We start from the raw sequence: 22,193 nt of genomic DNA on the forward strand, positions 1-22,193 counted from the left end.
CTTGTTTGTCTTGTTTTGTGTCCTGAGAATTTGGCTTGCATTTCTGTCTGCCTAGGACATTCAAATTGTTGGTTCTTGCATATGCAGGCCGCTCAACTGTCAGGCTGGGGCCAAAAAACATGGCCTGATAGAAAAGGTAGGTGGCACTCCATTAGTCACTAGGATCCTATCAACCAGTTGCTAGCTCTCAGAGGAATTGTCTTACTCTCTTTTGGATATTTTTGGGAGTGTTCTGGGTCTTGGGGGGGAGGTAATATTTTTTGCACCCTCTTTGAGGAGGCCTCTGGTGTACAAGAGATTGTTCAATATTGCCAAAAATATTTACTGTTTGTGTCAGCTGAAATCTGATTAGATATTTGAAAAAAAAGTTTTTAAGTAGCTCTATGGTCAGAATTTGGCCAAACTGGAAGCTGATATTCAGAGCTTTGTACGAACTTTTAAAAGACCTTCTCCCCTAAACTAAAATGAAACTGTGTACCCAGAGGTAAAGAAAAACATTCCAAAGGCAAACAGCTCTAAATCTAGACTAATTGAATCTTTTGATTTTCCATCTTGGTTGAGGATCTTCTAATAAAAAGGAGCAAACTGGAGATAATATAGTTTGATAGGTGGATTAGCCTCTTGATGTCATTCAGGCTGCAATCCAATTCTTTGAGTAATTTAAAACTATCCTTGTCTTACAAATTTAGTCTTTGTCAAGAACAAAAATGCAGCTGTAGAAGCAATTCAAAGCCCACCTATCCTTTTACCCATCCCCAAACCCTCCTTATTTACCTCAAAGTCTTATAGATATTGTAAAAAGATATGGACATAGGGAACAAAAGTCCTTCTTCCTGAAACTTACATTCTTTCTCTGAGCCTTCAAAGATGTGCATGTTCTACCTAGTCTTCTCTAGGAACCTAGGTCATTCTTAATCAGAATTCAATGAAGAAAGGACAATCTTTTCAAGAAGTGGGTAGGAAAAAAAAAAAAAAACTCAGACTCAGACCTATATGTTTAACAAAAATTAACTCAAAATAGATCATAGTTGTATCAGCAAAAATGGTTAAGTAAGGAACTCAAAAAGCAACATAATAAATATGGGCAAGAACTGTCAGAATCAACTTTATGAAATATGGAATTTAATTAAAGCCTTTGAACAAGTCAGGGAGTGCTACTTCAAGAGAAAAGACTGATTTTTGTAATAACAGTGAAACTTTGGGACGTTCTAACTTACCCCCATCACAGTCCCCACTTTCCAGCTCAGGAATAAAATGTCAAAATACAACTCACACTTCCAATGTTAGAAGAATCACAATAGACTTCTACTCACAAACACTGATAATTTATTTGATCTGTGAGATAGCACAACTCAAATGTCTTGTGTTCATTTCAGCTAATTCAAAACTGGCCCAGTGCTAAAGTTGCTTCCTAGGGGGCATCTGTCAAAAATGTTTACATGGAGTTCCCGTCATTGCTCAGCAGTTAACAAACCCAACTAACATCCATGAGGACTCAGGTTCAATCCCTGGCCTTGCTCAGTGGGTTAAGGACCAGCATTGCCATGAGCTATGGTATAGGTCACAGATGCGGCTCGGATCCCACACTGCTGTGGCTGTGGTATAGGCTGGTGGCTACAGCTCCAATTCTACCCCTAGCCTGGGAACCTCCATATGCCAAGGGTGAGGCTCTTTAAAAAAAAAAAAAATTACAGGCTAGTATTGCCTAAGGTGATGGATGGTATTTGAGGTGAAGCTACATATAGAAAATCACAATAAATCCACACAAGAAAGGATTATATCTAAAACACAGTTTAGGAGTTCCCATCGTGGCTCAGTGGTTAACGAATCCAACTAGGAAACATGAGGTTGCAAGTTCAATCCCTGGCCTTGCTCAGTGGATTAAGGATCTGGCGTTGCCCTGAGCTGTGGTGTAGGTCGCAGATGCAGCGTGGATCTAGTGTTGCTGTGGCTCTGGCACAGGCTGGCGGCTATAGCTCTGATTAGACCCCTCGCCTGGGAACCTCCATATGCCACAGGGGCAGCCCTAGAAAAGGCAAAAAGACAAAAAACAAACAAAAACACAGTTCCGAAAGTGGCATAATAAAAGATAAACCCACAAAAATCAGTTGTTTCTACACACAAGCAATGGAATTCTAAGGAGGAAATGAAAACAATCACATTTACAATAGCATCAAAGACAATAAATACTGACAATTAATTTACCCAAGGAAATACAAGACCTATAAAGGAAGACCTAAATAAATGAAATGACATCTCATGGTCCTAGACTGGAAGACATATTATTGTTCAGGTGACAGTATTACCCAAGGCAATCTACAGATTTAACGTAATCCCTATCAAAATCCAAACATATTTTTTTTTTTTTGCAGAAATGGAAGAAGTGATCCTAAAATTCACAAGGAACTGCAAGGGACCCCAAATAGCCAAAACAATAATAAAAAAGAACACAGTTGCAAAATTCACACATTCTCATTTTATTTTTGCTTTTTAGGATCACAGCTGTGGCATACGGAAGTTCCCAGGCTAGGAAAAGAATCAGAGCTGCAGCTGCCAGCCCACACCACAGCCACAGCAACTCAGGATCCAAGCTGTGTCTGTGGCATACAAGACAGCTCATGGCAACACCAGATCCTTAACCCACTGAGTGAGGCCAGGGATTGAACCTGCATCCTCACGGATCCTAGTTGGGTTCATTACCACTGAGCCACAACAGGAATTCCCACATATTCTGATTTTAAAACTTACCACAAAGCTACAGTAATCAAAACAGTGAGGTACTAACAGAAGGACAGAGATTAAGACCAATAAAACAAAACTGAGGAGCCAGAAACAAACCCACATATCTATGCTCAATTCATTTTCAATGGGGGCAGAGAGTGGTGCCAAATACTTCAACAGAAAAACGATGGTCTCTTTAGCTAATGGTCCTGGGACAACTGTCATTCACAAGCAAAAGAATGAAGTTGGACATTTACCTCAGAGTACATACAAAAATTAACTCAAAATGGTCAAAAGCCTATGTAAGAAAGCTAAAAAATATGAAAATATTAGAAGGAAGCATGTGAAAAATAATTATGATCTTGAATTAGACAATGATTTGTTATATATGAAACCAGACAAAAAAATCAAAGAACAAAAGATAACATGGAGATCATTAAAATTAAAACCATTTCTCTATCAAAGGAAGGACACTAGAAAGAATAAAAAGACAGATTACAGTATGAGAGAAAACATTTGCATATCACATATCCAATAAAAGTATACAAGCCAGAATACATACAGAACTCTTATACCTCAAAAAACAAAAACAAAAACAATCAGTTAAAAAAATGGGAAAGTAATCTATTGAATAGACATTTCAACAAACAAGATATGTTAGTGGCCAACAAATTTGTGAAAAGATGCTCAATATCATTAATTGTCAGGGGATTACAAATCAAAACCACAATAAGATACCATTCACACCCATTAGGATGGCTAAAACTTTTTAAATACCCAATATCAAGTATTAGAAAATTGGAGACGTTATACATTGCTGGTGTGAATGTAACATGGTCCAGCTGCTCTGGAAAAGCTTGGCAGTTCCTAGCAATTCCACTCCTTATTTATAAACAAATGTTCACACAAAAACAAGTAGTATGTATGTTTATAGCAAGATTATTTATAATCATTTCTAATAGTCAAAAAGTAGGATCTATCGAAATGTCCATGAATGAGGGATGGGTAAACAAAATAAAATAACCATATGATTGAATATTACCCAGTCATAAAAAGGGATGAAGTATTCTTACATGCTACAACAAGGATGACCCTTGAAAACATCATGCATGCTAAGTGAAAGAAACCAGATAAAAAAGGCCACAGACAATATGACTCAATTTCTATATAAAAACTTCAGAGTAGGCAATTCCACAGAGAAAGAAAAGTAGATTTAGTGATTGTTAGGGATCAAATTGAGGGGATATTTGGAATTTAGTGCTATTAAAGATGGGATCCTGGAAATGAAAAAGGACATTAGCAAAAACTTAAGGAAATCTAAATGTTAAAGCATGGACCTCAGTAAACAATAATGTGTCAATACTGTTCACTTTTTATGACAAATGTATTACATCAATATAAGATATTAATAATGGGAAACAGCTATAAGATATACGGCAATAGATTAAAAACTTTTTTTTTTGTCTTTTTATCTTTTCTAGGGCCACACCCATGGCATATGCAGGTTCCCAGGCCAGGGGTCGAATCAGAGCTGTAGCTGCCAGCCTACACCAGAGCCACAGCAACACAGGATCCGACCTACACCACAGTTCACCACAACTCCAGATCCTTAACCCACTGAGCGAGGCCAGGGATTGAACCCGCAACCTCATGGTTCCTAGTCGGATTCGTTAACCACTGAGCCATGACGGGAACTCCACATTAAAAACTTGTAAAATAAAATAAAGGCTCAGTGTCCATGGCACAATACTTAACTGGTCTAAAACATATGTAACTGAAGCATCAGAAGAAATAAAAAGAGAAACAGGAAAACATTTTTTTAAAATAATGAGCTGAAAAGGAAAAAATATGCAACCTAGAATACTCTATCCAGCAAGAATATCATTTAAAATAGAAGGAGAAATAAAAATTTTTTCCAACAAACAAAAACTTAAAGAATACAGCAACACAAAACCCAGGTTAAAGGAAATATTGAAAGGGCTTCTCTAAACCAAAAAGAAAGGAAGGAAAGGGAAGAAAAAAGAAAAGAAAAAAAAAAAAGAAGAAGAGGAAGAACTAGGACTGAGGAAACCGCAATCAGAGAGCAGTCACTCAAATAAGCCAGCATACAGATTTAATCATGAACATGCTTCAAACAAAATGAAATTAAAAATAAAAAAATAAAAAAATAAAAAAGAGTCATCAAAACCATAAAATGTGGGCATGGGATGTTAGGAAATAAATAACCCTTATTGTCTGTTTGTCTGTATGTTTCTCTTCTTAATTTTAATATAGTACTGAAGTGTTTGAACTTACAGGACCATCAGGCTAAAACACACAATTATGGGAAGGGGTTAGCATACTTAAAAAACAGGGCAACCACAAGCCAAAACCAAATATTGCATTTGCAAAAAATGAAAAAAAAAATACACTCAAGCAGATAATAATAGGAGACCATCCAACCAAAAAAAAAAAAAAAAAAAAAAAAAAAAAAAGAAAGAAAGGAAGAATGGAGAACCACAGAATCAACTGGAACACGAGGTTCAAAATGGCAATAAATAATCATCTATCAATTATCACCTTAAATGTCAATGGACTGAATGCCCCAATCAAAAGACACAGAATGACTGAGTGGATAAAAAGCCAAAAACCTTCAACATGCTGCCTACAAGAAACTCACCTTAGGACAAAAGATACATATAGATTGAAAGTGAAAGGGTGGGGAAAAATATTTTATGCCAATAGACATTATAGAAATGCAGGAGTCCCAACGCTCATATCAGACAAAATAGACTTTAAAACAAAAGACATAAAGAAAGACAAAGAAGGACACTACTTAATGATTAAGGGATCCATCCAAGGAGAGGATGTTACTGTCATCAACATATATGCCCCAAATATAGGAGCACCCAGATACATACAACAAATATTAACAGACATAAAGGGAGATATTGATGAGAATACAATCATAGTAGGAGACCTAAATACCCCCCTCACATCAATGGACAGATCCTCTAGACAGAAAACCAATAAAGCAACAGAGATCCTAAAGGAAACAATAGAAAAGTTAGACTTAATTGATATCTTCAGGACACTACATCCAAAAAAAGCAGAATACACATTCTTCTCAAATGCTCATGGAATATTCTCAAGAATCGACCACATATTGGGACACAAAGCGAATCTCAATAAATTTAGGAGCATAGAAATTATCTCAAGTATCTTCTCTGACCACAATGCCATGAAATTAGAAATCAACCATGGGAAAAGGAAAGAGAAAAAACCTACTCCATGGAGACTAAACAACATGCTACTAAAAAACCAATGGGTCAATGAGGAAATCAAGAAGGAAATTAAAAACTACCTTGAAACAAATGATAATGAAGACACAACCTCTCAAAATCTATGGGATGCTGCGAAAGCAGTGCTCAGAGGGAAATTTATAGCAATACAGGCCTTTCTCAAAAAAGAAGAAAGATCCCAAATTGACAACTTAACCCACCTACATGAATTAGAAAAAGAAGAACAAAAAAGTCCTAAAGTCAGCAGAAGGAAGGAAATTATAAAGATCAAAGAAGAAATCAATAAAATAGAGACTCAAAAAACAACAGAGAAAATTAATAAAACCAAGAGCTGGTTCTTTGAAAAGGTGAACAAAATTGACAAACCCCTGGCCAGACTCACTAAAAAGAGGAGAGAAAGAACCCAAATCACCAAAATTATAAATGAAAAAGGAGAAATCACAACGGATACAGCAGAAATACAAAAAACCATAAGAGAATACTATGAACAACTATACGGCAACAAGTTTGACAATCTGGAAGAAATGGACAATTTTCTAGAATCTTACAGCCTGCCAAAACTGAATCAAAAAGAAACAGACCAACTGAACAAACCGATCACTAGAAATGAAATTGAAGAGGTCATAAAATCACTCCCTACAAATAAAAGTCCAGGACCAGATGGCTTCACAGGTGAATTTTATCAAACATATAAAGAGGAATTGGTGCCCATCCTCCTTAAACTCTTTCAAAAGGTTGAAGAAGAAGGAATACTCCCAAAGACATTCTATGGTGCCACCATCACCCTCATTCCAAAACCAGGCAGAGATACCACCAAAAAAGAAAACTATCGGCCAATATCATTGATGAATATAGATGCAAAAATTCTCAACAAAATCTTAGCCAACCGAATCCAACAACATATCAAAAAAATTATACACCATGACCAGGTTGGGTTCATCCCAGGTTCACAAGGATGGTTCAACATACGCAAATCAATCAGCATCATACACCACATTAACAAAAAAAAAAAGTCAAAAATCATATGATCATCTCAATAGACGCAGAAAAAGCATTTGACAAAGTCCAACATCCATTCATGATCAATATCCTCGCCAAAGTGGGTATAGAGGGAACATTCCTGAATATAATTAAAGCCATTCATGACAAACCCACAGCAAATATAATACTCAATGGGGAAAAACTGAAAGCCTTCTCACTCAAATCTGGAACAAGACAGGGATGCCCACTCTCACCACTGCTCTTCAACATCGTTTTGGAAGTCCTAGCCACAGCAATTAGACAAACAAAAGAAATAAAAGGCATCCATATAGGAAGAGAAGAGATAAAACTGTCACTGTATGCAGGTGACATGATACTATACATAGAAAACCCTAAGGACTCAACCCCAAAACTACTTGAACTGATTAATAAATTCAGCAAAGTGGCAGGATATAAGATTAACATTCAGAAGTCAGTTGCATTTCTGTATACCAGCAATGAAACATTAGAAAAGGAATACAAAAATACGATACCTTTTAAAATTGCACCTCACAAAATCAAATACCTCGGAATACACCTGACCAAGGAGGCAAAGGACCTATATGCCGAGAACTATAAAACCTTAATCAAAGAAATCAAAGAAGATGTAAAGAAATGGAAAGATATTCCATGTTCCTGGATTGGGAAAATCAATATTGTGAAAATGGCCATCCTACCCAAAGCAATCTACAGATTCAATGCAATCCCTATCAAATTACCCATGACATTGTTCACAGAACTAGAACAAACAATCCAAACATTTATATGGAACCACAAAAGACCCAGAATCGCCAAAGCAATCCTGAGAAACAAAAACCAAGCAGGAGGCATAACTCTCCCAGACTTCAAGAAATACTACAAAGCCACAGTCATCAAAACAGTGTGGTACTGGTATCAAAACAGACAGACAGACCAATGGAACAGAATAGAGAACCCGGAAATAAACCCTGACACCTATGGTCAATTAATCTTTGACAAGGGAGACAAGAACTCAAAATGGGAAAAAGAAAGTCTATTCAGCAAGCATTGCTGGGAAACCTGGACAGCTGCATGCAAAGCAATGAAACTAGAACACACCCTCACACCAGGCACAAAAATAAACTCCAAATGGCTGAAAGACTTAAATATACGACAGGACACCATCAAACTCCTAGAAGAAAACATAGGCAAAACACTCTCTGACATCAACATCATGAATATTTTCTCAGGTCAGTCTCCCAAAGCAATAGAAATTAGAGCAAAAATAAACCCATGGGACCTCATCAAACTGAAAAGCTTTCGCACAGCAAAGGAAACCAAAACAAAAAGACAACTTACAGAATGGGAGAAAATAGTTTCAAATGATGCAACCGACAAGGGCTTAATCTCTAGAATATATAAGCAACTTATACAACTCAACAGCAAAAAAGCCAATCAATCAATGGAGAAATGGGCAAAAGACCTGAATAGACTGTTCTCCAAAGAAGATATACAGATGGCCAACAAACACATGAAAAAATGCTCAACATCGCTGATTATAAGAGAAATGCAAATCAAAACTACCATGAGATACCACCTCACACCAGTCAGAATGGCCATCATTAATAAATCCACAAATAACAAGTGCTGGAGGGGGGTGTGGAGAAAAGGGAACCCTCCTGCACTGCTGGTGGGAATGTAAACTGGTACAGCCACTATGGAGAACAGTTTGGAGATACCTTAGAAATCTATACATAGAACTTCCATATGAACCCACAATCCCACTCTTGGGCATCTATCCGGACAAAACTCTACTTAAAAGAGGCACGTGCACCCGCATGTTCATTGCAGCACTATTCACAATAGCCAGGGCATGGAAACAACCCAAATGTCCATCGACAGATGATTGGATTCGGAAGATGTGGTATATATTCACAATGGAATACTACTCAGCCATAAAAAAGAACAAAATAATGCCATTTGCAGCAACATGGATGGAACTAGAGAATCTCATCCTGAGTGAAATGAGCCAGAAATACAAAGACAAATACCATACGATATCACTTATAACTGGAATCTAATATCCAGCACAAATGAACATCTCCTCAGAAAAGAAAATCATGGACTTGGAGAAGAGACTTGTGGCTGCCTGATGGGAGGGGGAGGGAGTGGGAGGGATCAGGAGCTTGGGCTTATCAGACACAACTCAGAATAGATTTACAAGGAGATCCTGCTGAGTAGCATTGAGAACTTTGTCTAGATACTCATGTTGCAACATGGGGAACAAAGGGTGGGGGGAAAAAATGTAATTGTAATGTATACATGTAAGGATAACCTGACCCCCTTGCTGTACAGTGGGAAAATTAAAAAATTAAAAAAAAAAAATCAGCTGGAGTTCCCTGTCCAGACCCCTAGCCTGGGAACTAAAAAAGGACAAATACAAAAAAATAAAAATAAAATAAGTTAAAATAAAGTAAAATAATCAGCCAGTGGGTTCCTATATTGACAAAATGTACATTCAAAAAATTTTAGGAGTTCCCATCGTGGTACAGTGGTTAACGAATCTGACTAGGAACCATGAGGTTGTGGGTTCGGACCCTGGCCTTGCTCAGTGGGTTAAGGATCTGGCGTTGCCGTGAGCTGTGGTGTAGGTTGCAGACGCGGCTCGGGTCCTGCGTTGCTGTGGCTCTGGTGTAGGCTGGTAGCTGCAGCTCCGATTCAACCCCTAGTCTGGGACCTCCATATGCTGCAGGAGCGGCCCAAAGAAATAGCAAAAAAAAAAAAAAGTTTAAAGACCCCCCCCAAGCATGATGAATGCAAAGAAAAGACACACCAAGGCACATCATAATCAATTTCCTGAAAAAGTTATGAACAAAAAAATGTTTAAAGGAGTCTGAGGAAAAGAACATAACGTGAAGAGGACTAAAGATAAAAATTTCCTCAGACTTCTCATCACAAACTATCCAATACAAAAGGCAATAGAATGACATCTTTACATTCTTAGAAGAAAACTAACATATAATTCCCATCCAGATAAAATAACCTTCACAAAGAGACAAAATAACTCCTCCCCAAAAGAACAAACAAAAATCTGTGAAAAATTCATCAACAGAGGTACAACATTTCAAGAAATTCTAAGTGACATTCTCTTAGACTAGAGGAAAATGATACCAGATGAAAATCTGAATACATACAAAGTAATAAAGAATATCAAAAACAGTAAAATGAGAAGACAAAATACTTTTCATTTTTAAATTTCTTTACAAAGTTTAAAGTAAACACGACAGATTGATAATGAAGAAAGAAATGGAGGAGTTCCCGGCATGGCTCAGCGGAAATGAATCTGACTAGCATCCATAAGGATGCAGGTTCCATCCCTGGCCTCGCTCAGTGAGTTAAGTCTCCAGCGTTGTTGTGAGCTGTGGTGTATGTCGTAGACAAGGCTTGGATCATAAGTTGCTGTGGCTGTGGTGTAGGCTGGCGGGTACAGCTCTGATTCAACCCCTAGCCCGGGAACTTCCATATGCCGTGATGCGGCCATAAAAAAAAAAAAAAAGAAAAAAGAAAAAAGAAAAAAAAGAAATGGAAAGTGTGACAAAACAGTCTGTAATAGGAGAAATTTGAGTAAACGTTTGTGTACTTTAAATGCTAAATGATCTACTACTACTTAAAAGTAGATGACAAATTAAAGCATATTACAAATTTAAAAGAAAATCTACATAGTTTAAAAAAAGGTATAGTTAATTAATAATGCTGATAAAATGGAAAATAAACACTTCAAATTCACTAAGGTGGCAGGTAGAAGACAAAATAAATGAGATAAAAAACAAAAGCAGGAGTTCCCATCATGGCGCAGTGGTTAACGAATCCGACTAGGAACCATGAGGTTGCGGGTTCGATCCCTGCCCTTGCTCAGTGGGTTAAGGATCCGGCATTGCCGTGAGCTGTGGTGTAGGTTGCAGACGCGGCTCGGATCCCGCATTGCTGTGGCTCTGGTGTAGGCCGGTGGCTACAGCTCCGATTCAACCCCTAGCCTGGGAACCTCCATATGCCGCGGGAGCGGCCCAAGAAATAGCAACAATAACAACAACAACAACAACAAAAAAGACAAAAAAAAAAAAAAAACAAAAGCAAACCACTGGTGTAGAGCCATTTCTCCCTGCTCTTCCCTGCAAAACTCTTCCTCTGAAATAACATGAGACAATCAGGAGAGAACTGTGAAAAGTGTTAAGAAAAAGGCAAACTAGTTTATGACCCCAAGGTCACTGCTATAAAGCAGGTTCTATCCCTGGTCTGGGAACTTCCACATGCCACAGGCATGGCCCAAAAAAAAAAAAAAAAAAAAAGAGAGAGAGATAAAAACATATGACTACACAAAAATACACATTAAGTTCATAATAGCTATGTCCTTAACAATCAAAAACTCTAAACAACAGGTGACTGAATAAACAAATTGTAATATATGCATAGAACGGAATAACCACTCAGCAATTAAAAATGAAGGTGTTTACTGATACATGCTAAAATATGGATGAATCCCAAAATCATGTTGAATGAAAGAAGACAAACAAGAGGACACCTTGTATAACTCCATTTATATGAAATGCAATAAAAACATTCAATCTAACTTACTGCTAGAAAGCAGATCATTCGTTTGTAGGTGCCAGGAGACGGAAGGACGTTTCAGGAGGGACTGGGAAAGGGAATAAGAAATCCTTCTGTGTAATGAGTATGTTGTCTTTGTTTTTTTGTTTTGTTTTGTCTTTTTATCTTTTTAGGGCTGCACCCGCGGCATGTGGAGGTTCCCAGGCTAGGGGTCTAATCAGAGATATAGCCACCGGCCTACACCAGAGCCACAGCAATGCCAGATATGAGCAGCATTTGCGACCTACACCACAGGTCATGGCAACTCCAGTTCCTTAACCCACTGAGCGAGGACAGGAATCAAACCCGCAACCTCATGGTTCCTAGTAGGATTCATTTCCACTGTGCCACAACAGGAACTCCAGTTGTCTTTCTTAATTGCAGGAGTGATTACAAGTGGTTATACTTACTAAAATTCATTATGCTTGCTACTTAAATAGGGTATATATATTACCATGTTCAAATAATACCTAAAAGCTAAGTTTTAAAAAATATTCAAACCTTATTGTTTTAATATTGAAACTCTGAAATTTTAAAAAATAATAAACAGAAAAATAAACAATATTATTACAGGTAAACAGTCATATATTATGCTTTATTAAAATGAATAGGCGGAGTTCCCATCGTGGCACGGTGGTTAACGAATCCAACTAGGAACCATGAAATTGCGGGTTTGATCCCTGGCCTTGCTCAGTGGGTTAAGGATCCGGCGTTGCCGTGAGCTGTGGTGTAGGTTACAGACATGGCTCGGATCCCATGTTGCTGTGGCTCTGGTGTAGGCCAGCGGCTATGGCTCTGATTCAACCCCTAGCTCCTCCACATGCTGCGGGAGCGGCCCAAGAAATGGCAAAAAGACAAAAAATAAATAAATAAATAAATAAATAATAAAAAATAAAAATAAAAAAAATGAATCAGCTAAAGCGAAATATATTCACATGTATAAATATCAAAACCATACATCTGAAGACCAAATCAAGTTGCAGAAATCATGTTCCCAATGACGTACTTGTAAAACAATGTTCTTAGAAATACATAAACACAATATTGTATGTGCATTACTGTAAAAGTAATGAAACACGTGGGATCAATATTAACCAAAAAAAATTTTTTTCGATCTTTTTAGAGCCGCACCCATGGCATGTGGATATTCCAAGGCTAGGGGTGGAATCGGAGCTACAGCTGCCAGCCAGCACCACAGCCACAGCAATGCAGGATCCTTAACCCACTGAACAAGGCCAGGGATCAAACCTGCAACCTCATGGTTCCTAGTCAGATTCATTTTCACTGCGCCACAATTGGAACTCCAACATTAACCAAATTTAGAATACTACTAAAGATGGTAAAAGTTATAGGACATGAAATGAGCTTGAAGTTAAGAGTAGGCAGATACTTCTACAAATCTTGTAATACCAATTTGCAATACGTATGCTAAAAGTTGTTTTCCTCAAAATTTGACACATATATACTATTTTATTAAAACTAGATCAAGTTGCTATATTGGGGTCAATAGCCTTAGCTTCAAGACAGAAAGCTATGAGAAATTTCCTGTAAATTTTAACTGGAGTACTGAGGTCATATGTCTTAAGAGTATTCTAGCCAGTGCTCTAGCTTCATTCACATACTCAATGTTTCTGGTTATGGAACCTAAGAAGAGGAGGCAGATGCAGCCTCAAAGCTGATCCTGGCTGACCCTGGCTGATTACGGCATTTGTTCTAATGTGGATCTAGTTCACCCTGAGATCCCCCAAAGTTAGGCCCCAGAATGAACCATACCATAAGGCACCACAGTCATCCCTCAGTATCCTGGAGATTGATGATACTCCCCCAACCCCACCCTGGCCAGCGACCAATATGATACTAAGTCCCTTCTAGTATGCCCTCGCTATTCTCAAGTTCTGCATCCACAGATTCAACCAACCACAGAACAGTAGACAGGAAAACACAGAAACGAAGGACTGTATTTGTTTGCAAAAGTTGGAGTGCAGACTCATCAAAAATATGTGATGACACAGAATGGGGAAAGCCATGGGCTGGTACATGTTTCTCCAAAATTGGAATCAGAGACTGAGAAGATTATTTAATTTATTTGTGCTTTCCAAAAGCTTCATATTCCACAGTTAATATTTTTATAAATGTCTATTTTGTTTCATTTCTATTTAAAAATTTGAAATCAGTACAAAACACAACTTTTAGAATAACATCATATCTAAAGGAAAATTTCTGTCCATAATTCCTAAATTGACAGATTTCCTTCAATACAATCTTCAGTTATAATAGTCTGAATTCTGTTAAAACCTTCACATTCAAAACATCTTTAAGACTTCATCGCAATATCAATATCTTGTTCAATAAAATGGCATTTCCTGATATAGGCTGAACTACATTTGCTGTATTGACTATCTTCCCTATTATTTCTCTGACATACAATGAGTACAACCTGTGTATGAAAGTCTCAAAAAACTCAAGATGTTGACAGTTTTTCCCAGCTTTGGTTCATCTGGTTGTCAGTAATGGCCAAATTCTGGAAGAACATTTTCCTACATCCATTTGATTCACAGGATTATCACCAATATAAGTCATTGTTTAATAAGCTCTAGTTTATCACATTTCCCCCACATTTCCAATTGTGTTGTTAGCAAGGTTTCTTCTGTATGTATTCATTCAAATAATAGATTTTCAAACAGTCATCACATTCATAGTAATTTCTCCTATGTGTACTCTCTTATTTACCTTGGAATGTGAGTAGGGTAAAAAAAAATTGCCACTTTTCATTCACAGGGTTCATGTCCTGTATGAATTCTCCACAGTATTTCAAGGTATGAATCGCTAAAGATTTCTCTCATTGCTCTATTTATAAGATTTTTTCTCCTGTGTGTAATTTTGAATGTACTGTGAGAACTGATTTCTTAGAGGTTTTCCTACAATTACTACATTCATAGGGTTTCTCCCTTATGTGTCTTCTCTGATGTACTTTGAGACCTGAGTTGCAACTAAAGGTTTTCCCACAATGACTACATTCATAGGGTTTCTCCCCTGTGTGTGTTCTCTGATGTTTAGTGAGATCTGACTTATGATAGAAGGGCTTCCCACACTCATTACACTTATAAGGTTTCTCCCCTGTGTGTATTCTCTGATGTACAGTGAGGACGGACTTCTCAGAGAAAGACTTCCCACACTCATTACATTCATAGGGCTTCTCCCCTGTGTGAGTTCTCTGATGTGATCTGAGGACTGAACTGCAAGTGCAAGTTTTCCCACACTGATCACAGTGATAAGACTTCTCCCCTCTGTGTGTTCTCTTATGTATTGTATAGTCTGACTTATGGTAGAAAGTGTTCTCACACTTTTTACACATGAAAGCTTTCTCCCCTGTGTGAGTTCTCTGGTGAATAGTAAGGTATGAATTTCTAGAAAAGAATTTCCCACATTCCTTACATTCATAGGGTTTCTCTCCTGTGTGAGTTCTCTGGTGTTTAGTGAGATCTGACTTATTATAGAAGGTTTTTCCACATTCATTACATTTATAAGGTTTTTCCCCCGTGTGTATTCTCTGATGTACAATGAGGACTGATTTCTCAGAGAAGGATTTTCCACACTCATCACATTCATAGGGTTTCTCCTTTGTGTGTGTTCTCTGATGTACTTTTAAGCCTGAGTTGCGACTGAAAGCTTTCCCACACTGATTACATTTATAGGGTTTCCCCCCTATGTGAGTTTTCTGATGTTTAGTCACATCTGACTTATGACAGAAGGTTTTCCCACATACCTTACAATCATAAGGTTTTTCACCTGTGTGAGTTCTCTGATGTATTTTAAGGTATGAATTTCTGGAGAAGAATTTCCCACATTGATTACACCCATAGGGTTTCTCACCTGTGTATGTTTTCTGATGTACTGTGAGAACTGAGTTGCTTATGAAGGTTTTTCCACATTGATTACATTCATAGGGTTTCTCTCCTGTATGAATTCTCTGATGTACTGTGAGATATGACTTATGGTAGAAGTTTTTTCTACATTCTTTACATTCATAGGGTTTCTCTCCTGTGTGAGTTCTCTGATGAATTATGAGATGTGAATTCCTAGAGAAAGATTTCCCACATTCATTGCATTTATAAGGTTTCTCACCTGTGTGGATTCTCTGATGTAAAGTGAGAAGGGATTTCCTAGAGAAACATTTTCCACATTCTTTACATTCATAGAGTTTGTCTCCTGTATGTACTCTCTGATGTTTGGTAAGTTTAGATTTTTTACAGGATACTCTTCCACATTCATTACATTCATAAGCTTCATCTTGTATGCATGCTCTCTTAGTTACATTCAGAACTGACCTCTCACGGAAAAGTTCCCCCAAATTTCTAGATTCAAATGATCTCTCTCCTATGTCAGGAAAGTTTGATCTGCTGAAATTATCCACTTTTTCAACATTTTTATAATATTTCACCTTCAGATGAACTCTATGTTTCAAGAGAGATGATTTCCCAAAAGTTTTACCATATTTACTACATTCATTAAGATTTTCTCGTCTTTGTGCCATCTTATGGACCATGAGTGATGAATAATTACAGAATATTTTATCACATTCATTATGTTCACAAGGTCTCTGTCCTATGTGAGTTTGTTTGTATGTGATGAAAACTGTCTTCTCATGGAAATCTTCCCCACATTCTTTGTACTCAAAAGACTGCTCTATATTTTGAATTTTCTGATATGGAATCAAGTGTTCATTATATCTGAGGTATTTTCCATTTTGAATAAATTCATAAGGTTCCTCTCCCAAATGAGTTTTTTCATGGTTAATATGAAGGAACAATTTTCCGTATGCACTGAGATCATCAGACCTCTTTCTTAAATAGTTTTTCTCATTAATTAATTCTGAAATATATTTCAAAGTCATACCATTTGTGTCACAGGGTATTTTTATGGAAGGAACTGGACCTGTGCTGAAATTAAACATTTTTCCTAATACATTACCTCTCTCTATAGTCAATGTGTTGTTGTTGATAAGTGGAGCTTGCCAGAATTGTCTGTTCTGGATTTCCTGACTCTGTTCTAGTTGGTTATCAACTCTGCAGACGCCTAGAAATGAGGAAAAAAAAAAAAAAACAAACCTGTAACTTATAAGAATTATTGCAATTATGATGAACTTACATAAAAATGCCCTTCTATATGACTGACTCAGGGTTTCCTGAAATAAGAGTAATACAAGATGCTTGTGTCCCCTATCTTTTTGGCTTAGAAAAAACAAACAAAACCTAAAAGAGTGGAAATGAAGGATAGAAACTTATAATGTGCACATCTTTATCTGGCAATTTATAAATATGTACTTCAAGACTTAACAAAGAGGTCAGAAATAAACACCAAGCACAGTGAATAAAGGAAATAGACTTTGGGAAAAATGACTGATCCAGGGAAATGCAGAGAACCAGAGAGGCAATGAAGATTAGTAGCTAAGAGTTCCCTGGAAACATATCAGAGGAATGACTTGATCTTTTGAAGATTAGGTATCCACCCTATCACTCCACAAGTCCATAATTAATGTCTTCTCTCTAGAAATGCCAGACTATTAATTTGCCAGGAATGTTCAAGTTCAACCAAGACGCTCACTAAGCTGGCTTATATTCTTTATTTTGATTTTGCTCAGAACTTAAAACATTAAACATCAGGGAAATGACACTGTCTCATATATTTCCAACTAGGTCTTTACAAGCATCTCTACAATTTCAAGTTCTAATTACATTGAAATTTAAAATTAATTACAAAAAATAAAAATAAAAAACAAAATTAATTACATTCTCTACATCTCATTCCATTACTACACTGGACAATACAACTTTGTAACACAAACATCCTCTATTAACTGCTAAAATTTAAAATAAAATTTAAAATACTTAGTGAGGAGTTCCTGATGTGTCTCGGTGGTTGGTGAATCCAATTAGGAACCATGAGGTTGCAGGTTCAATCCCTAGCCTTGCTCAGTGGGTTAAGGATCCGGCATTGCCATGAGCTGTGGTGTAGATTGCAGATGCGGCTCGAATCCCACATTGCTGTAGCTCTGGCGTAGGCCAGCGGCTACAGCTCTGATTAGACCCCTAGCCTGGGAACCTCCATATGCCATGGGAGTGGCCCTAGAAATGACAAATAAAATAAAATAGTGATTTTTTTTTTCATCTTTCTATGGTCTACAAGTGTTTACCTCTGACTGCATTTGAATACCCTGAGTGGAAGTTTAATTAATAGTCTTTAACGAATGGTGTGCTTTTCAAAACACAACTCTCAAGTTTTATTCAAACCTGTAATTTCTGAACAAGCATCTAGACGTTTATAACTCAATATGTTCATTTAGAAGTTAATTCCTTGTAGTGTTTTCTGAATAAATCAATATAAAGGCCATCTCACTCATCAAGAATCATAGTTAAGTAATGATCCAATATCCGTTACGAGTTACATAAGGAATTAAGATGCACTCTCTTTGGAGAAAGCATAATACAAATAAGAAAATAGTGTCATTCAATATGTATACACTATAAAATAATCAGAATCTACAGCGGATAATGTAAATCAAAACAGGCAAGAAAATTTCATAAAATTTGTGCAACTTGAGCCTGAATTTTAAAATATATCTAAAATAGTTTTACTTCAAAAGATAAAAATTAAAAATAAAAATAAAATAAAATGGATACGTGTTGCAACATGTATACACATATATAAGCTAATGGGCATACCAAGACTTGTTGAGACTATCTCTTTAATAACTGCTCATTAAATCTGTAATTTTTATTATAAAAATGATGAACGAATATTTCATTGATGGGTATCTTACCAATATCTAAACAAGTTATTTTAAGCCACTTTTTAAAAGCAAATACAGAGACTTTAAAGCTTTCTCTTTTATAAATTCTAAATTGATTTTTATTTTTCTTTTTGGCCACTTGCAGCATGTGGAGTTCCCAAGCCAGGGATTAGATCCAAGCCACAGTTGCAACCTACACTGCACTTGTGACCTATGCTGCAGCTGTGGCAATACCTAATCCTTAACCCACTGTGCTGGACATCAAACCTGTGTCCCTGTGCTCCAGAGACGCTGCTGATTCTGTTGCAGAGGAATTTCTAAATTGATTTTTAATGACACAGCCTGACAAAGACTCTCTCTTGACAAGGCCTCGGCCTTGGCCTTCCATGTTCAACCTTGCTGGACAGTTTTAGCAAGAATCCTTGTCAGTCAAGCAAGAATTTCCTCCCCTTTGATACCCGATCAAGTTCCTCATGCCCCAACCTTGATGCATAAACCTTTGGCCTGTATTTAGCAAGAATTTTGTTAAGCCAGTTTAGAAAGAATTTCTCTACCCTTGATGTTTTCTCTTAGTAATCTTCTATTCACCTACCCTTTCACTCTGTTTGTTGACAACAAATCTCCAGCTATCTTTGGAGATGAGCTCAGGCTTAACAAAATCTTATCCACGAATCACAGTAGTTACTGGGTAAAATCAAGAGAGCAAGAGAGGCTACAACCCTATTGTCTGCAAAAAGGAGACCACACCAAAATGAAAAGTCAGAGAACTATGATTCAGATAAAGGAAGAGGAAAAAAAAAAAAAAACAGAAAAACAGCCAAGTGATCTGAAGATTACCAACCTCCATGAGAAAGACTTTAGACTAATGAGAGTAAAGATGATTCAAGATCTTGGAAATAAACTGGAGGCAAAGAGTGATAAATTATAAGAGACCATGAACAACAAAAAAAAGAAGATTTAAACATTAAGCAAGCAGAAATGTAAAATACAATAATTGAAATAAAAAATTCACTAGAAGGATCCAACAGCAGAATATCAGAGGTAGAAGAACAAATAAAGGAGGTAGAAGACAGACTGGTGGAAATCACTGACACAGAAAACAAAAGAGAAAAGGCTTGGAAAGAAATGAAGACCAGAACTCTGGAACAATGTTAAACCATTTACCATTGCATCAAAAATAATAAAATAATACAATACCTGGGAATAAACCTACCTATTATATTGCCAATGGCATTTTTCACAGAACTAGAACAAAATATTTTAAAGTTTGTGTGGAAGCACAAAAGATCCAGAATATCCAAAGGCATCCTGAGAAAGAAAAACGGACCTGGAGGAATCAGGCTCCCTGACTTCAGACTATACAACAAAGCTACAGTCATCAAAACAGTATGGTACCAGCACAAAAACAGAAATATAGATCAATGGAACAGGAATGCTCAGAATTAAACCCATGCACCTATACACAACTAATCCTTTTTTTTTTTTTTTTTTGGTCTTTTGTCTTTTTGCCCTTTCTAGAGCTGCTCCTACAGCATATGGAGGTTCCCAGGCTAGGGGTTGAATTAGAGCTGTAGCTGCTGGCCTATGCCAGAGTCATGGCCTATGCCAGAGTCACAGCAATGCCATATCGGAGCTGTGTCTGTGACCTACACCACAGCTCATGGTGATGCCGGATCCTTAACCCACTGAGCAAGGCCAGGGATCAAAACCACAACCTCATGGTTCCTAGTTGGATTCATTAACCACTGAGCCATGACAGGAACTCCACCTATAATTGACTAATCTATGACAAAGGAGGCAAGAATATAAATGGAGAAAAGACAGACCCTTCAACAAGTGAGGCTGGGAACACTGGACAACTACATGTAAAAGAATGGAATTTGAACACTCCCTAACACTATACACAAAAATAAACTCAAAATGGATTAAAGACCTAAATATAAGACTGGATACCCTAAAACTCTTTGAGGAAAATACAGGCTAAAGACTCTCAATATAAACCACAGCACTATCTTCTCAGACTCACCTCCTACAGTAATGACAATAAAAACAAAAATAAGCAAATGGGACCTAATTAAACTTTAGTTTTGGCACAGCAAAGGAAACCCTAAACAAAACAAAAAGACAACCCACAGAATGGGAGAAAATATCTGCAAATGAGGCGACTGACAAGGGATTAATCCCCAAAATAGTAACACACCAACTACAGTTCAATAACAACAACAAAAAAAGAACAACATGATCAAAAAAATGGGCAGAAGATCAAAACAGACAATTCTCCAAAGACATACAGATGTTCAAAAAACACTTGAAAAGATGCTCAACATCACTAGTTATTAAAGAAATACAAATCAAAACTACTATGAGGTACCACCTTACCCCAGCCAGAAATGGCCATCATCAAAAATAATAAATGCTGGAGAGGGTGTTGAGAAAAGGGAACACTCTTACACTGTTGGTGGGAATGTAAATTAGTGCAATCCCTATGAAAAACAGTATGGAGATTCCTCAAAAAACTAAAAATAGAATTACCATATGATCCAGCAATCCCACTCCTGGGTGTCTATCCAGAGAAAACCATGACTTGAAAAGATATATGTACCCCAATGTTCATTGCAGCACTATATACAATAGCCAAGACATGGAAACAACCTAAATGTCCATTGATAGAGGAGTGGATAAAGATGTGGTACATATACACAATGGAATATTACTCAGCCATAAAAAGGAATGAAACAATAGCATTTGCAGCAACATGGATGGACCTAGAAATTATGCTAAGTTAGTCAGACAGGGAGACATGACTATCATACGCTACCACTTACATGTGGAATCCAAAAAAAGGATACAATGAACTTATTTGCAGAACAGAAACTGAACTCACAGACTTTGAAAAACTTACGGTTACCAAAGGAGAGAGGTAGGTAGGGGGAGGGATGGGCTGGGGGTTTGGGATGGAAATGTAAAATTAAATTGTAATGGTGGTTTTACAACTATAAATATAATAAAATTCATTGAGTTTTTTAAAAAAATAAATAAAAAATAAAAACCTCTATCAGTATCTCATTCCTTAGGAGGTAACCTGTTTTTTTCTCTAGCTACTATTAAGATTCAGTGTTATCCATTTATACTAATAGTATTTAAGAATATATTTATTTGTACTTACCCTGTTTGGTATGTGTTTTTTGTTCCACATACGTGGTCTTACTGTATAACTTTTGGGAAATTCTAAGCTATTATTGCTTCAAATATAGATTATCTATTCTTCTTTCCCCTTCTTGTGTTCAATTATTCATGTTCTGTCTTCCCATTCCTATCCTATACATCTCTGAATTTTTACCTATTTCCCTCCTCTGATCACCTTGTACTTCAGCAGTACCATTTACTTAGCGACATTTTCTAGTAAAGTCTCTTCAGCTGCATTTAAGTTGCTACTTAATCCATTTTTTAGAGTTTTAATAACTTAGTTTTAAAATTTTTAAACCATTTAATTCTAAAAATTCTAATGGGTTTCAACAATCTGCTTAGCAATTTAGATACCTGTCTTCCTTACTGATTTTATTTCATCTTTTCTTTTCTTTGAATGGTTGTTTAACACTTAGCTATCTAAAAGAGGCATTATTTTAACTAACAGGTGCTGGGAAATAGATTCGTGCTTAATCTCATGAATAATTTATTTCCTTTAGTTTTTTTTTAAGCTTATATTTTGTTGAACTTAGTGAGAATCCCAATGTCCTGAATTGTGGGTACTTTTCCTTAAGGGAGGACTTGTTTTCTCT

At 36.8% G+C, this 22,193-nt stretch overlaps 1 protein-coding gene and 1 long non-coding RNA gene across 2 annotated transcripts in view; both read right to left on the reverse strand.

Annotated features, from left to right (window-relative positions):
- Nucleotides 1–11,987, reverse strand: part of LOC146396820 (uncharacterized) — a 41,221-nt gene extending 29,234 nt beyond the window's left edge. Inside the window, exon 1 of the long non-coding RNA XR_014827960.1 lies at nucleotides 11,909–11,987. This is a non-coding gene — a long non-coding RNA (uncharacterized LOC146396820). The remainder of the gene's footprint in view (nucleotides 1–11,908) is intronic.
- A 2,508-nt stretch (nucleotides 11,988–14,495) lies between these two features.
- The window catches only part of LOC100738050 (uncharacterized), a 29,517-nt gene continuing 21,819 nt past the window's right edge, over nucleotides 14,496–22,193 (reverse strand). Inside the window, 2 exon segments of the mRNA XM_005671004.4 lie at nucleotides 14,496–14,584; nucleotides 14,587–16,700. Of these exon segments, the coding sequence (XP_005671061.3) occupies nucleotides 14,558–14,584; nucleotides 14,587–16,700 (2,141 nt within the window). The 3' untranslated portion in view covers nucleotides 14,496–14,557.

This window comes from Sus scrofa, chromosome 14, assembly GCF_054392235.1.
Source record: "Sus scrofa isolate SSC_HxYL_T2T_F1_AM1 chromosome 14, Sscrofa_HxYL_maternal_Yorkshire_Landrace_v2.0, whole genome shotgun sequence".
NCBI lineage: Eukaryota > Metazoa > Chordata > Mammalia > Artiodactyla > Suidae > Sus > Sus scrofa.